This window comes from Caloenas nicobarica, chromosome 13 (genome assembly GCF_036013445.1).
Source record: "Caloenas nicobarica isolate bCalNic1 chromosome 13, bCalNic1.hap1, whole genome shotgun sequence".
NCBI classification, from domain to species: domain Eukaryota; kingdom Metazoa; phylum Chordata; class Aves; order Columbiformes; family Columbidae; genus Caloenas; species Caloenas nicobarica.
Window position 1 is genome coordinate 5,929,826 of NC_088257.1, and position 15,232 is coordinate 5,945,057.

General features: G+C 41.2%; 1 protein-coding gene across 1 annotated transcript; it reads right to left on the reverse strand.

Moving 5' to 3' along the window:
• Window positions 1–1,781: 1,781 nt before the first annotated feature.
• Window positions 1,782–15,185, reverse strand: MRPL22 (mitochondrial ribosomal protein L22). Its single transcript, XM_065644405.1, has 7 exons — window positions 15,116–15,185; window positions 14,987–15,032; window positions 12,763–12,898; window positions 10,759–10,824; window positions 10,162–10,239; window positions 9,305–9,374; window positions 1,782–8,116 (listed from the first exon to the last, which is right to left on the reverse strand). Exons 1-7 carry the CDS (start codon window positions 15,141–15,143, stop codon window positions 7,905–7,907), a joined length of 636 nt encoding a protein of 211 aa, XP_065500477.1. The 5' UTR covers window positions 15,144–15,185; the 3' UTR covers window positions 1,782–7,904.
• Between the last annotated feature and the right edge of the window lie 47 nt (window positions 15,186–15,232).

Below are 15,232 nucleotides of genomic sequence, written 5' to 3' on the forward strand. Positions count from 1 at the left end.
CCACGCTGGGAAAAAAAAAAAGACCATGTTTAGATCTAACCTAATTTAGGAATCCCTGGGATGCAGGGGAATTTGAACTGGCTACCCAGTTCAAGCTGTACAAAAAAGCTCTGGCTTCTTTTTAAGCTTATTTATGTACAGATCAAACAAACAGACTTCCCAGTGCCTTCATTTAACTTTGATGCCAAACTTTGATGTCTTCGCCATTTACAGTAATCATTTTTATGTGCATTTAATATTATTTTTTTAGTCCAAAATGCTACATATGAAAAGACCAACTTCATTTGAAATATGCAGCGTTTTTGCTATTTGAAAACTCTGCATTTTTAATTTGTTTCTTATCAGCAAAGTACTTCTGGGGCAAGGAGAACATCAAGTTTTTAATGCCTTGCAGTTGATTTAAATTAATATTTTATGTTTGTATTCAAACGAGCTGGCTAATAGAAGGGCACTGACATTTTTTCACACTCTTTCTCTGACATGTGTTATACGCAAAGTAATGGTTATTTCTCAAATGTCTGGTGCTTTATTCCATGATGAGTACTCAAAAGATGACATTTCTATGCAGTTTAAGCCAATTGGATCATTGCTGAAAAGCCCTGTGTCCAGTCTGGGGAGGAGAAGTACCCCAACCTCTCAAGGTTAAAATTTAGATGGTAATTTATCAAACCTGCAAATGCTTTCCTTTCTGTGTTTGACAGCCCCACTCTCCCCAAAACAACAAAGTAGGGGAGGATTTCTCTCCCCAGTTCTGTATTTCTGCTGAGCTCTTTTCCAAGAACATTGAAAGCCAGAGATAAGAGTGAAGTTTTTAATCAAAAGGGGCCTGAATGATTTCTATTGCATTTAATAACCACTTCATCACTGTCACTAGATGAAAGTGCTGTACGGGATTCCATAGCTGACAACAGTGGTAAAGCAGAGGATTGTCTTCAATTTGGAAGCTACACCCCTCTCCTTTTAAATCTGATGGAGGAGGACAGTATCTGAAGTTCTTTTGACTGAATGCTCCAGCTAGCTTTAATCTAGGTAGCTCAGAGGCTGGTAGCAATCCAGTACCAGCAGGATGGAGCTCAGTTTGTATTCATTATTGTATTTATCAGAATTAAGGTCAGAGTGATGCCGTGGTCATATTGCCCAGAAATCTTCCAAGAGTCTGTTAAGAAGACAGTACTAGGTGACTGCTAAGGAAGCTGGGAACCATTTTCAGTAGATATCTGCTATCCAGAAGCTGGCCAAGTTAACTTAGTACAACTTAAACACTCATTTACCCTACAGAATTCACTAAACAGAGATGAACCCTGGGCTTCCAAAACAAAAAATAGCTTTTTTAAAGTTGGGATTCCTGCCATGCTACTCCTGTTTAGAGCACAACAACTGACCTTCGGCTCACTGAATCAAGAACACACCTTCAAGCAGGATGAGTTACCACTCTGTTCTTGACATACACTTATTGTACCAAACATTTTGTTTGCGTATGCACGCTGTTATAGCCCTGAACTTCCCCACAGGCTTGACTATTCTGAGAATTTAATGGGCACACAAACCGGTTTATGCTCCTCAGCTGAAACTACTGGAATCAACCTGGACCAGCCATGCAAATGAGTCAGCAGAAGGTCACCGCTTGTGTATGCAAAGTCCTCACTGAGCATCCCAGGAGAACTGTAGAAGTGCTCTGGAAGCATTAACTCTGCTGCTGCTGTGGTGAAGAGGAAGCAGCTGAACAGCTCAGAGAGGAGCCAGCAGAGATGGGAGCTCTCAGACTCACCCTGCTCCACTTAACAGCCACAGACAGGATCCACAAGAGTCTGCAAAAGGAGGGAACTCAGAGGAAGAACGTAATTACACAGCCAAGTCCCACACAGCACAGACTACTGCAGTGTTAGCACCGCATTTTTATAGAAAGAATCCATTTATGCCATTATCCAAGTGGACAGAGTACAGGGAAGAAAGTTTTCCTCTCTAGGGCAGATGAAGGAGGAGGAGAGCACCGAGAAGCAATCATTAGGAAAATAATCGGCTGCTCACTTTGCACAGTTGCCACAAAATGTTTATGCCGTCAGTGCCATGAATGTGACTTTGGCAAAGTCACAGCAGTGCCAAGGCACCGTCTGCCCTGGAGCTGCTGCATTTCACTTTGTGGGTATGTGATGCACCCCCAGGTCATCGTCCCTATTCCCCTGACACCCCAGGCACCATATCAGGAAAGCGTATTCTTAGCCTCCTGCTGAAACCAGGACTTTGGCCCCCAAGATTCCTGTCAGGAAAAAATATAACATCTCTAACCTACTTTTAAGAAATTAAGACACTATGCTGTCTGATAAAGGGTGTGAATTAAGTATTATTTAAAAAAAAAAAAAAGTAGTAATAAGTTGGTACCTCCAGTTTGTTGTTTCCCCTCAAGAACCAAGTTCCAAGCTCCAACTCAGGACACCTCTGTCACAGCACAGACAGCTGCAGGTTGCTTCTGCCCGTGCTCCGAGCTGACAGAGCGTGACCCCATCCAGGTTGTGGCCTTCAGCCACAACACCAGCCCGAGGAAACCCCGAGCCCCGTCCTGCTGAGCCTGGCTGCAAACTCAGGATTAACCTCCCCTGCCTGTGCAGGCAAGTTCTTGAGATGGTCCAATGTTCAGACTCCCTGAAATAGTGATGCATTTCAGGCCTAAAAGAAACAGAAAAGGACTTTTTTAAGCCAGCAGGGAAAAAAACCCAGAGCCATAAGGAATAGTTGAAAGCTAAAAGTACATAAGTTATCACACGGAACATTGACAAAAAGCATTTAGTTGCTGGAAGGATAACTACAAGGCAGATGTCCCACCTCCGTTCTGCACGACAGTGGGTTTCAGTGAAAACTTCTGTATTCTCTGACTTGCATCCCTTTTAAGAATTTTCCAGTACACTCCACTGTACTGAAGTGATTCAAACACCAGAAGAGAGAAGGTAGCAAGATGAACCTCATTATTGATGATATAATCAGCAATTTATGGCGGTTTCTGCCAACTCTCCCTTCATAGTTTTAGGACACACACTGTGTGAGGGGAAGTAGGACTTCAGTGCGCCCTCTCAAGCTGTTCCATTACACCTGATTTATAGCATGACACTACTTGTTCTGGCCCATAACCTTGAGCTTGTAAACTACACAGGGGAAAATTTACTAAGCACTGAGTTTATCTTAATGCACTATTGGGAATTTTAAGTAGGGAAAAAAGGCGGCAAGGAATCGGGGGCATTTAGAAGAGCTGGTTTTGAAGAGTAATCCTTTAATGGCCCAGTGCAGTGTACCTCACAGTCCACTCTGTTTTCATTAAAGTTTCAATTTACATGGCCAGCATACAGTAAGGAGCTATGTTTCTCTTGCTCTGAAGGAGATAATCAATAGGAGAGATGTAGACACATTTCACTGCTTATTAGCTACATATGTTGATGGAGTTTACCACAACAGCATGTACAAACACCTCTACTGCACTGGTTTGCAACTTTTCTATTAGGAAAGAAAATCACCATCCACATAACAGAACAATTTCCTGGTGGTAAAGGAGTCCTAATTAGTGTATAAAAAAAAGCAACAAGAGCTGGAACACAGGTTCTACGGTGCTGACGAGCAACCTGAAAAGGACCTGGGAGATGCATGAACATCAGGCTGAATATGAGCCAACAACATGCTCCCATAACAGACACAGCACACTGCATACGTGGCCTCATTAAAAGTGTGGTCAGCAGACCAAGGGAATTCATCAGCCTCTCATCAGTGCTGGTGAAGCAGCACCTGGAACCTTGACTCTGGTTTTAGGTCCCCCACTGCAGCAGAGATGGGGAAACTAGGAGGGTACAGCACAAGGGCTAGAGAATGGCATTTATAAGGAGAGGTTGAAGCTGGGCTTGTTCATCCTGCCCAAAAGATGGTTAGCAGGGTGATCTGATAGCAAGAGGAGAGTTCAAATGTGATACTCAACCACTTCTCAGCAGCGTGAGGCAATAGAACAAAGGACAAGAGAGGACAGCTTGGGAGGCCCAGGCTGGGCTCGGTAAGAGCTTCCACAGGGAGAGTAGCACAGCAGCACTAGTACAGGCTACTAGAGAGGTGGCTGGATTTCCAGTATTGTTAGACAAAGACACAGGCGACTTGATGCAGCACTGACAATGGTGCCAACTCTGATATCACAAGAATACAGACACAGTTTAAGCCTCCATTCCATTACTTTTGGAGGAAAGAAAAAGGGAGTGAACCTAGGTTCACATATGACACAATTCATTTACCACACAAAACCTGATGGCCGTACTGCCACGTAGTACACAGAAGCAGCATCCACAGATGTGCTTGTTATTCAAATGGTCTGCCCCATGTTTTGCCTTTAGTTTCAAGAATGCTCTGTTCAAGTGTGGAACAGACTCTCAGGTTAATGTCCTCATCTAATACTCCAAGGTGGATGCCTAATTTGTGCAACGTAAAGTTACACTCTCCTTGGCTCGTTCTCTTGAATGGCAGCCTGCCCTCTGTAACAGCATACAACTTCCTTGAAACAAGAAGAAAGTGTTGATGTTATAGAGCAAATAAAAAATTAGCTCTGCATTTGCTGACTGCTCTCAAGAGATAACTTGCTCCTTACTGCAGTTTAAGTACTCAAAAGTCAGTTCCTGAAACTTTCCCCTCTCAAGTTATTTTCCCTAGGTAAGCTGCAGCAAACAGTAACTTTTGCAGTTATTATTGGTATTACACTCTTTGTTCAACTAGTAATTATTTAAAATTACATGGCTGAAACGCAGCTGGATAGATGTCATTCAGCAATAAAGGCTTGTTCTTTGAAAAGCTAGAAATAGGGTTTTTTTCAGCAGGACTACAGCTTATACAGTGAAGAATATCACACTTGGTTTCTATGGTTCACTGAGGATATTAGGAGCAACCTTATTTCTATTTCAAGAATTCTGTTTGCAAATGATGCTCCAGCATCCCACTGGTAGATTTTCATAGGGACTGGCAGAAAGGAAACAGCGATTCCCTGTTGTTCCTTCACTGCAGTGACTGAGGGATTTCCTAAGCACTGTTACACACCTTCATCTCACCACAGCACTTCCCAGTCCAGACCTGTCCACAATCAGGGGTCTCTAACTCCCCAGTCACTGTTTATTACACACATGTAACCTCCTGTGCCTTCCACATTTCCAAAAAGGCTGATGATCACTTTATAACCACATTCATGAGTCTTTCCTAACTCTGCCTTTAATGAAGTACCCTCTAAATAACTGCCCAGAACAAACAAACACACACATCCAAAAAGGCATCAAACTGTCTGACAAAAGTACTTTGACTTTCTCACTGAATACTTTAAAACATTTATAAACAAGCTCTATAGCAGGTTTTTAAGTTTCCCCCAATTAAATCTCACATTGCTGAGCAGTGCTCACAGTTCTGCTCTCTTCAAATTTCCCCGAAGCCTTACTACACCTTCACACATACTTGCTCCTTCTCCAGTTTCTGTAACATCAGCATATACATACACAAGTGGTGAGTTTACAGTGCCCCCAGATGTTACTAACAAAATCAGCATCAAGTGGAGGCCTATGTGCCTCTCCCCCTCCCTTCTGGTGACAGCTCATTAAGAATGTTGTTTTATTGGAAGTCACAGTAATAAGTTTTCTTCTGCTAAAAGACCTGTTGCAGTTAGCATGGAGTTTTCTGTTTGAAAAAGGCTCAGGTGGGCTCCCGTACCAATACTCTGACAGACCTATGATGGAAATCACTTCAGACTCTCTTACTGTCCTACCACTCAAAAGCAGGGACTGAGTCAGTTCAAGTCCCTCATCTCACCGAATCTCCCATTGTTGTTCTCTTACAGCTGCAGCTCTGGAGCTTCCTTAACCAACACCGGCAGGACACACTATGGGTGACACATCTTTAAGCAAGCAGAAAAGGGTACTAAGGAATAAGAGGAATGCTGAAAAGCATGTCAAAAGAAGAGTTTTCCCACTTGTTGCTTTGAGAAAGAAAACAAGAATGACAAGCAAATTTTAAAAGCCCAGGCCTGTTTGAAGGAGTGTCAGGGCCACCTGCTGCATCATAAAGAGGCTCAAAAAAGACACCAGTCACATTCTTGTTTCTCTCCTCGTCTGCAGTTTCATAACTAGAGCAATGATATCTATTAGGATACAATCTTGTCTGGAGGTCCAGAAGGAATCCATAGAAAAATCTACAGCATGCAGGAGGAACAGGTAGTGGAATAAAGTATCTGGAAGACAGATTTTACATGCTTCGATGACAAGTGCTTATTAAGCTTGGATTATTTTGTGATTCCTTAGTCTTCTGCCAGATCACTGACCCTCAAAAAAGATTAAGTCACTCAAGTTTGCTAGAACTTGTAAGAGATTTAGTACGACAAAAGTGTTTCACAGCAGCTAGCAGAGCAAAGCACAGCTGTTTATCATAGCACACCAGAAACAGTTCTTCAAGCACACATCAGGGACTGCAGAGATAGCGAGTTTTATCAGGAACATACCTTTCAGACAAAAGTTACTAAATCGTGGCTTTGAAGTTGTGTGTCTGTAAATGCACTGCAGAAAACCAGGCTGCAAATAAGCACCCATTAATGGTACAGAGCCGTGCATGTTGTCCTTGTGTAACTTCAGCATCCTCTAACTCTAAGATCATGAGAGCCTTTCTTTGGTAGCTAAAAGAAACAGCTGTATGCCACCTTCATTAAGACAAAGATAATTTGTTTCCTTATGAACTGTCCCTTTGCCATCATTCAAGTACTGATCAAAGTAAACACATATCAGAATGGCTACCACTAGTTTGTGTGGTAAAGACCCAAATGAAGTAAGAAATCTCCCATTCTAGTGCTCCAAACATGGAAAAGAAAGGTCTAAATATCAGACATCAGTATAAACAAGCAACTACTCATTCTTTTTTTATGCTGATGTTCATGATCTCTGGCCATCTGAGCTGAAAGCTTGACTGGGTGAAATGAGATTTCCCATACTGACATCAGTCTTCTTCTTTTCAAAATAATGATAAAAATGGGATTGTTTTCAGAGAACTGAAAGCCTGATTTGTATATGCGACAAGCCATTCCATATTAAATAGATTGAGCATTTTACTTGCCTCAACATTATAAAAGCAATTTGTTTCCAGACGGTGCAGAATAACGTAGTTCACTCTTCAGCAAGAGCAGCTTTTCTCCACATTGTGTCTGTTACGCATTCTGAGTTTCCACAGTGAACAGCCTGAACTCTGCACACATATCAGACTATTAATGCCATGGTCAGAATCAAGAACAGAGTTTCAGTGTGTTTTAAGTTTTCACTGCCACTTCCCTCTCTGACAAACTAAACACTGCCACCTACCGACTCTATCAAAATATGATTTTTTTTTTTTTCTATTCCCCACTCCCAGACACGACGCCTAAAATGCACAACAGAGGCTGGAAGGAAAGTGCATTATAGCCCAGATAAAGAAACCATAAGTTGATGCCTGATAATCTCAACTATTATTGTTGCTTGTTTTGTTCCACTGTCACAGCTACTCTGTCAAATTTTAGTAATTTTAGTCCAAGTCTTGATCTTGCAATGTGACTGTCACGCACGTATTCTTTACAATAAAAGACCCAGCCATATGTAACAGAGACAACTGCATGAATTTGAGGACACCACAGTTCCTTACATGCTTTATAACAGCACCGTATGTTCTAGATTGGATGCTCTGGTCCAAGTAACTCAGAAAAAGCAACATCTGTTCCTGCTTTCACAACAGTTTTTCCATACCTATGGCTTGACAAGTAAGAAAAAAAGCTTACGATCATTCTTGCATCATCCAGCTCCAGCAAAGACATAACTAAAGCATGATTTTAATTATTCTTTCATATAATTACATCGTCAAACAAGAAATACCTATACAGTCACAAAAGTTTGTCACAGTGTATTAACAAGGGTTCTACTTCGCAGCTGCTGCACATATTCTTTTGCTTGGTCAAAACCAGTCCTCGGTGGCTCTGGAGGAGGAGGAGGACCTTCCACCAGCTTCACAAAGTAATGGCACCTGGAGATGTTCATGACGCCAAACATGCCTTTGCCATGGTAACGAATTCGCTTCACATAGCGGCCTCTGCCCGTCAGTGACTCAGCTAAAGGAAAAAGCCAGGGGGAGAGAAAGGACTCTTCAGTCAAGAATAAACTACTACCCATCTGCAACTGAAACACTGTCTTGTCAGGGTATTTTTCATGACTGCATATGAAAAGTTAATTCTATTTGGGATTGTCTCCTGCATCTTTCTTCTATTACATTTAGCAGATTACTGCTACAGAGGAACCCGTGAGTTGAATTAACACTCTTCAGGAGCACCAGAAAAGTGAATTTAGAAAGTATGCAAAGATAGATATGTAGTAAAGGACAAATCCAAAAGAGGCTACACTGAGAACTTAGTAGATTACATAGCTCGTCTGAAGGTGATATTAACTCCACTGATCTTCAGTAGTTTCTCTCATGAATTCCTGTAGAAGTCTTACAGACTTCGTTTTTCCTCCTTTCTCTTTATTACATTCATCATAGGTATTTTCATTATCTACACATCCAATCCTGCACTACTAGATAAACCTTCTTATGGCAGAGGCCTGGAAGGCTCCAAAGAATTCTAATCAAATCTGCTCTACAATCCAGGTTACTTTAAGCTTATGAGGTCAGCCTAATAACATTTATACCATATTTGGCAAAACAGGCATTTTTTTCTTTGAGCCTAAAAACACAAATAAACATTTCTCTAGGCAAGAAAGTGCTGTAGTTATTACAAGCATATCCTGTAATCGTGTGTAATAAAGAATTTCAATAAGTCTACCATCAATATTAATTTACTTTTATACTGTTTTAAGACAAGTTTAGATTCTGACCCTGCAAAGCTAGTAGTACCAGCCACGGACAAAGCTTCCAGCATCCATGTTCGCTAGCAACGTTAAAAAGTAATAACATTTTGCTTTTTGTTGTCTTTTATAATCATGTTAAGCATCTTTCCCTTCAGGACTTTCTCTTTTCACATTGGGAGCAGAAACTCCACTCTCAGGTGAACGTGTGAAACACAACGTGTGCAGCAGATGCCAGAACACCAGTCAGACACCAACCACAACGAAACGATGGCTGAATACTCAACTACCACACAACTTCAGTTGTGCTGTGAGTCCGAAACACGTGCCTAGATTACTAGAAACTATACTTTATTAATAACTTTTGCTGATTTGAAGCAACAAAACCTTATGGATAAAACTTTTTCATAAGGTAGGATGACATTTTTCTGCACTGAAATAAGAAAAAAAAAAGGTACCTATATGTAAATTTGATTTGAATTCCACGTTGTGATTTCTTACTGCCATTTCCTGAGCTTCTAAGAGAACCTATAACAAAAGGAAAAGAAATACTGAGTAGGAATTTAAGCAATGCTACTTATCTCTAGATAGCATGGAAGAAATTGCAAGTTTAAGTCAGTTATAGAAAAAAAATGTTCTATAGAGATCAAAATCATTAAAAGACAGACATCTTTTACATAAGCATATTCTTTGCATACAGACTGGAAATGCTTCAGGACAACTTTTTTCCTCTCCCTTTCCTTCCCCAAAAATGTAAAAGATGGTTCAGCCTTCCATCCATGGACCTTTGTCTAATTAGACATCAGACTAGAAACAAATTCCGAGGTAGGCAAAACGAATTTTGGCCATGGAATATTTTCACCTAATACAGGATACTTTGTCATTATGATGCCAGAAATCAATGTTTTGGCCAAGAAAATGAGTCATTTGAGACTCTAAACAACTAAAGCGTACAAAAAGCTCTCATGCCTTCACAGAACTCAGTCCCTTCCCTGATGACGTCCTTCACCTCTTACAATTTTAAGAACCAAAGCACATACAGATGTAGCAGCCGTTAATGACAAGGATTCTGCATTATTTACCATTACATTAACACCAAGCTTTGTTAGAGAGGGTACCCACACATAAATTACTGTTATTTAAAGTTAAAACAGCCAGCACAAGTGACCATTGCATATTCACATTACATGGCTGCTACAACAGTATATCGCTTGAATGTGCTCCCAACAGGCTTAACAGAAACATCTGCAAACTTCTGGTGATAGGTATTGAAGTTTTCTTGAAACTAGGAGTGTTAAAGAATACTACTACATACCTCTTTGATCACCTTTGCTCCCTTTTTATCATTAAATTCCAACTGAGCAAGAGCCTGATCAATGGACATTCCTCTTATCTGCAATCAAAGTGTTAAAGTTAATTCCTGCATTTACAAGTATTACCCTTCTCTTGTTCTGAAGACAGTATTTAAATTATTTTGCCATTATAAAGAGCAAATCAAAAGACTTCAGTTTCCTTAAATACCATTTCTCCAATGTAATATCTTACATACAGAACTTCTGAGCTAAATATTGAATAAATCTTGATAAAACATTTGATTCTTTTTCTTAAAGAGAAAACCAGCCCATTACTGTCCTTTCACGTTCTCCTTGCCATCTACTACTACACAGAAACCAACAAAAATTCTTCCACAGTGCGTCACCTGCACATGATCCTGAGTGCACATTTGAGAGCAAACTAGGATAAAGCAGCTAAACCAAACTACAAACGACTCTTCGCTTGCACAGATGAGGCTCTTCCCCAGGACTCTGTTACAGAGATGCTGATTAGATTGCGACTGAATTAGGCTGGTAGGGCAAATACAGCGATTAAATTTTGCGTTATAACAAATACAATACAAAGTATTTTTACTCACCAGTTTTGCCAGATACCACATCTTATCTTTGCTATATTTTATTTCCCTCCGACAGTGATATATTTCCTAGAGGCAAAAAACAGAGGACCAGTAATTTTGCTGTGAAAACAAGAATGGAGCATACATGTCTGCTCCACAGTCTATATTCTTACCAGGAATAAAGTAAATATGACTCCCCCTACTATATCGTGAATATACCCAATCAGTCATGCCTTTGACTTTTGAAACTGAAAGCATAATAAAAAGAGTAGCTAGCATACATAACATTTTAATACCAACTTATGAGAATTAGTTTATAAACAGAAGTCCCTGAAAAGAATGATCAGAAGATTTTTCATGATCTTTTCCTTTCCTCTTCCCCACCTTTTGAAGCAGTTCAAGACTGACATGCCCATTTGGTCTGATAAACATCATTCTGCTGTCAAGTTAAGTTCCCAGGACAGCAACTAAGCAATGTTACCAGAATGAACTTCATTAGCTCTTCAGAAGTGAAGAGGGTTTCAAGTTTGATTGGCATGAAGAGCTGTCTCCAAAGACCCACTTAACTTTATTAATGTACCAGCAGGGACCAAAACTAGCTAGTAAAATTTAACATAAATACAAATTTGAAAGAGACGGCATTCTTTATGAACAGGTAAAAAACTGATTTAATAAGCGAGTTGGTTGGTAACTGCATTTTCACATACACTGCATTAGTTAGCAAAGTACACAGCGTGCGTTTCTACATCCTAGGCCACAATACTCACAGAAGCAATAAATGCTCATGGTCCACAAAAGCGTGCATCCAAAAACCCCTGTTCTTTTGAGATGCAAATAACTTTGCTGAGCAGTATGCCTAACAGAGGCCACAAGACATTGCAACTGAAGAACAATTACAAAAATGGAATTCCAAAATATCAGCACCTAAGAGTGATGAAATACTGAAAAATTCATCTAAAATTCTCCCAGGCTGTGGTGTAGAGAAAGCAGCAATGAATAATCCCTTCAGTGATCAAAGATACAACACTCAGTTTTCAGGAACAACTTAATTTAAAAGCCTCACTCTGTTCACATTAACTGTACTACCCGGTTATAGAATGGTCAATAAGAGGCAGGGAGAAACAGACATAAATCTGCAGTTATCAAAAACTAATCTGTTATGACTGCATTTAAAAAACTGACCATGTTACTTAGGGTGACTTTTCCAAAAGTTGCCTTGAACAGCCAACAGAAGGCCCTACACTGAGCACACAGGTAATAAAAGGCCAACAAAGACTCTTTGCTTCAGTTTATGGATTAGTAAAACACAAGTTATTGTGCAACAGACTGAAGAAACAATTCCACTGTACTATAGAAAAAACCCTCCTGCAATCATATGCCACATTCAACTCACATGTCCCTCCCCACCTAACTTCAGAACCTCTCAGTCCATGTTAAACATTTCAAGCAAGCGCTATGACAGAAAACAACCTCTGAATAGCTCCATTAAGGGCAGGCCACAGCAAAAGGCAACACGTTACTAGAAGTCAGAGAAAGTAAAACACAAAGAAATTAAGATATGAAAAGAGCATGCACGCTATTGTACCTACAAACAGGCACCACTAGTTCCACTACTCAAGAAAAGTTACATTTGCATCTTTGTGCACAGAAACAATACAATCACAATCTTCTCTAGTTATTTACTGTCTGTACAAACAGAATGAGTGTATAATGATACATCCTTGGTAACTTCTACCTCTTCATAGTCCAGAGACTTCTACAAACAGAGGGTGGTAACTTTGCAGTTCACATCACACCTTAGGTAGGTGATCAGTTACAAGCAACCTGGAACTCCAGTATTATTTGGAATTGGAAACATTCAAAGCGATGCTAACTTTTACAATATGTAAAACTGACTAAAATCTTAAATAACAAATGAAAAAAACTATCAAACTAGCATCCTGTAGAGTCACCCTGAGACAGTGACAATCCATTCAGAAATGGCTAAACATAAACAGGTGAGGGAATTCACAGGTGTATCCTTACAGCTGGTCTGCGAGGTTCTCCAGGCAGCTGCGGAGGGTAAACAATCCTGTTCTTTTTCTCCCACTTCCCAAATTTCTGCAGAGATGTGCTCGTGTGGATGCATGACAGAGGGAAAAGGCTACCGGCTGCTCGCCACCTGCAAGACAAAACCAGCTTTGCTGCTGAACAAAAGTTCTTTGCTGCTGCCCAGCTTACCTGCAAAATCGTGAACTTACCTGTCTTGATAAACAGAACTGACACATTTGACTACTCACAAAATAAAACTGTTCAAGTCCTCTACAGTTTACATTAAAAGGGCTTTTTAATTTAACAAGAAGCCTCAGGCTTCCTAAAGCAAACCATGAACCATAAATCACATTTGTGTAGCCTGAGATTCCACACTTTGTGACCAGCTGGGGACATTTAGCAACACAATCACCTCCTTCTTCTTATGTAGGGTTCATTACGTTATCTTTCCCAAGACTAGCCAATACTTATTTAATGTCTATCAACAACATTTCTAGCAGTAAAAATTTCTACTTTTTCAAGGGATTGAGTACCAAAACAGCATTAGAAGTTTACAACAGTCATCCCTTCTGATATTTGAAAGTGAAGGTATTCTAAACTGCTTCAAAAAAATGCAATTGGGTCAATATAAGACAGCTGATAGCAAAAAACCTCTAGTTTTCAGTCAGTTCACTCACCTCAGACTCAGAAAAACCAAGCTAAATTTTGCCCCCTGCTGACTAGGTAAGGCAGTACTGGGGAGCCACTTGGAGCTACAAAAACCAGATGTCGTCAAGACCAGATACCGTGAGTTTTACTAAGGCCTGAACAGCTTCCTGTGAGTAGCCAAACTGCACAAAACATTTTAAAAGTGGCTGGCAAACAGAACACATTGATTAGTTTCAAAAGGGCATTGTACACTTTAAAGTTTTCCCACCGTATCAGTAGACAGTAGCATAACATACAAATTTAAATGTTGTAGAATATTTTTTCAGGTATTTAGTGAAAACAGTTTATTTGCTTAATATTTAAAAAATGTATTCCTCAAGACAACAATTCATCATCACCAGACATATTATTACATTACTTATGAATACAGGAAAATATTTGACAAGCACATGAATATCATTTTGCAATTTAACAACTTAAGCAGTAGTAAATTAAGGATTGTCTACTTGATATTAGCAGAACATATTAATACATTAAACAAACTAGGGAAACTTACGTTCCCTCTATCTTAAAGTAATCCAACCTCATGCACGATCAACTCTATGTCTCATAACTTTAGGAAAATAAAGAGAACACAACTACACTTTAAGCAAAAGAAAATAGTGATAAGCAACAAACAAAAGTACTCTGTATATGGGTAAGTAAGGGGAATAGGAAAGAAAAAGCTGAGCACCTTTCTAGAAAGAAACATGCATAAGCACTAAGTGGGAGACACACAGACTAGAACTGAGTAAAACAAACAAGTAGCGTGTGACTGTTCAGCTGCACGGCAGCAAGCACAGCACCGGCAGCACAAGGCTTTTTCTCCTCCTGTCAGTGACACAGGTCTCTGCAGTTCAGCTCCACAGGCTCAGGCAGAGACCAAAGTTCTGCACTTTGAGAGCCCACATCAGTCTTTCTTTTGAAGTCTGGGGCAGGGTCAGCAGTGCCCAACGCTCCCCTGGCACAACTCTGTCATCCCTCCAGACTGGGGAAAATCAGCAACTACAGAAAAGCAGTGACTGGTGAGAACACAGAGCAGAGAAACAGCTACTGTGTTACTATAACCTGCACCATGAAGCCTGAGGAAATCTCCATGCCTGACAGAAAGGGGGGCTCAGGAGACAGAGACACCTCCATCGTGCCCTGGTTTTGAAGTAAACAGACAGAGGCACAGAGCGACCTGTTCCCCGCGGGTCCGGGATGGAGCAAGAATTACAGAGTGGTTGGGGTTGGAAGGAACCTCTGGAGATCATCCAGTCCAACCCACCTGCTAAAGCAGGTTCACCAGAGCAGATCGCACAGGAATGTGTCCAGGTGGGTTTGAATGTCTCCAGAGGAGCCTCCACAACCTCTCTGGGCAGCCTGTTCCAGGGCTCCGGTACCCTCACAGCAAAGTCTCTCCTGATATTCAGACAAAACCTCCTATGCTTAAGCCAACAAGAAGGCGGAGCCAGGCGGCACACGGAGCACCAGACTGGGACACCCGCGGAAGGGCCTTTGTCCGGGACCGCGGCAGAGCCAGACTCACCTCTCCGGCCGCGCCCAGCCGAGAAGACCGGACACCAAGGCGCTACCTGCAAGGCGGCATCACAGTGAGCAAGACAAAAACAGGCGAAACCCCCCAAACCAGCGCTCCGCTCCGTCCCCTCAGACTCACCGGCGCCGAGCGCCCGCCGCGCCGCCATCTTTCCCGCCTCGCTTCACGGCAGGCGCAGCGAGGCGCGTTGTTTGCGGCAGTTTGCGACGGCGTGAGCGGCGCTTGGCGGCCACGCCC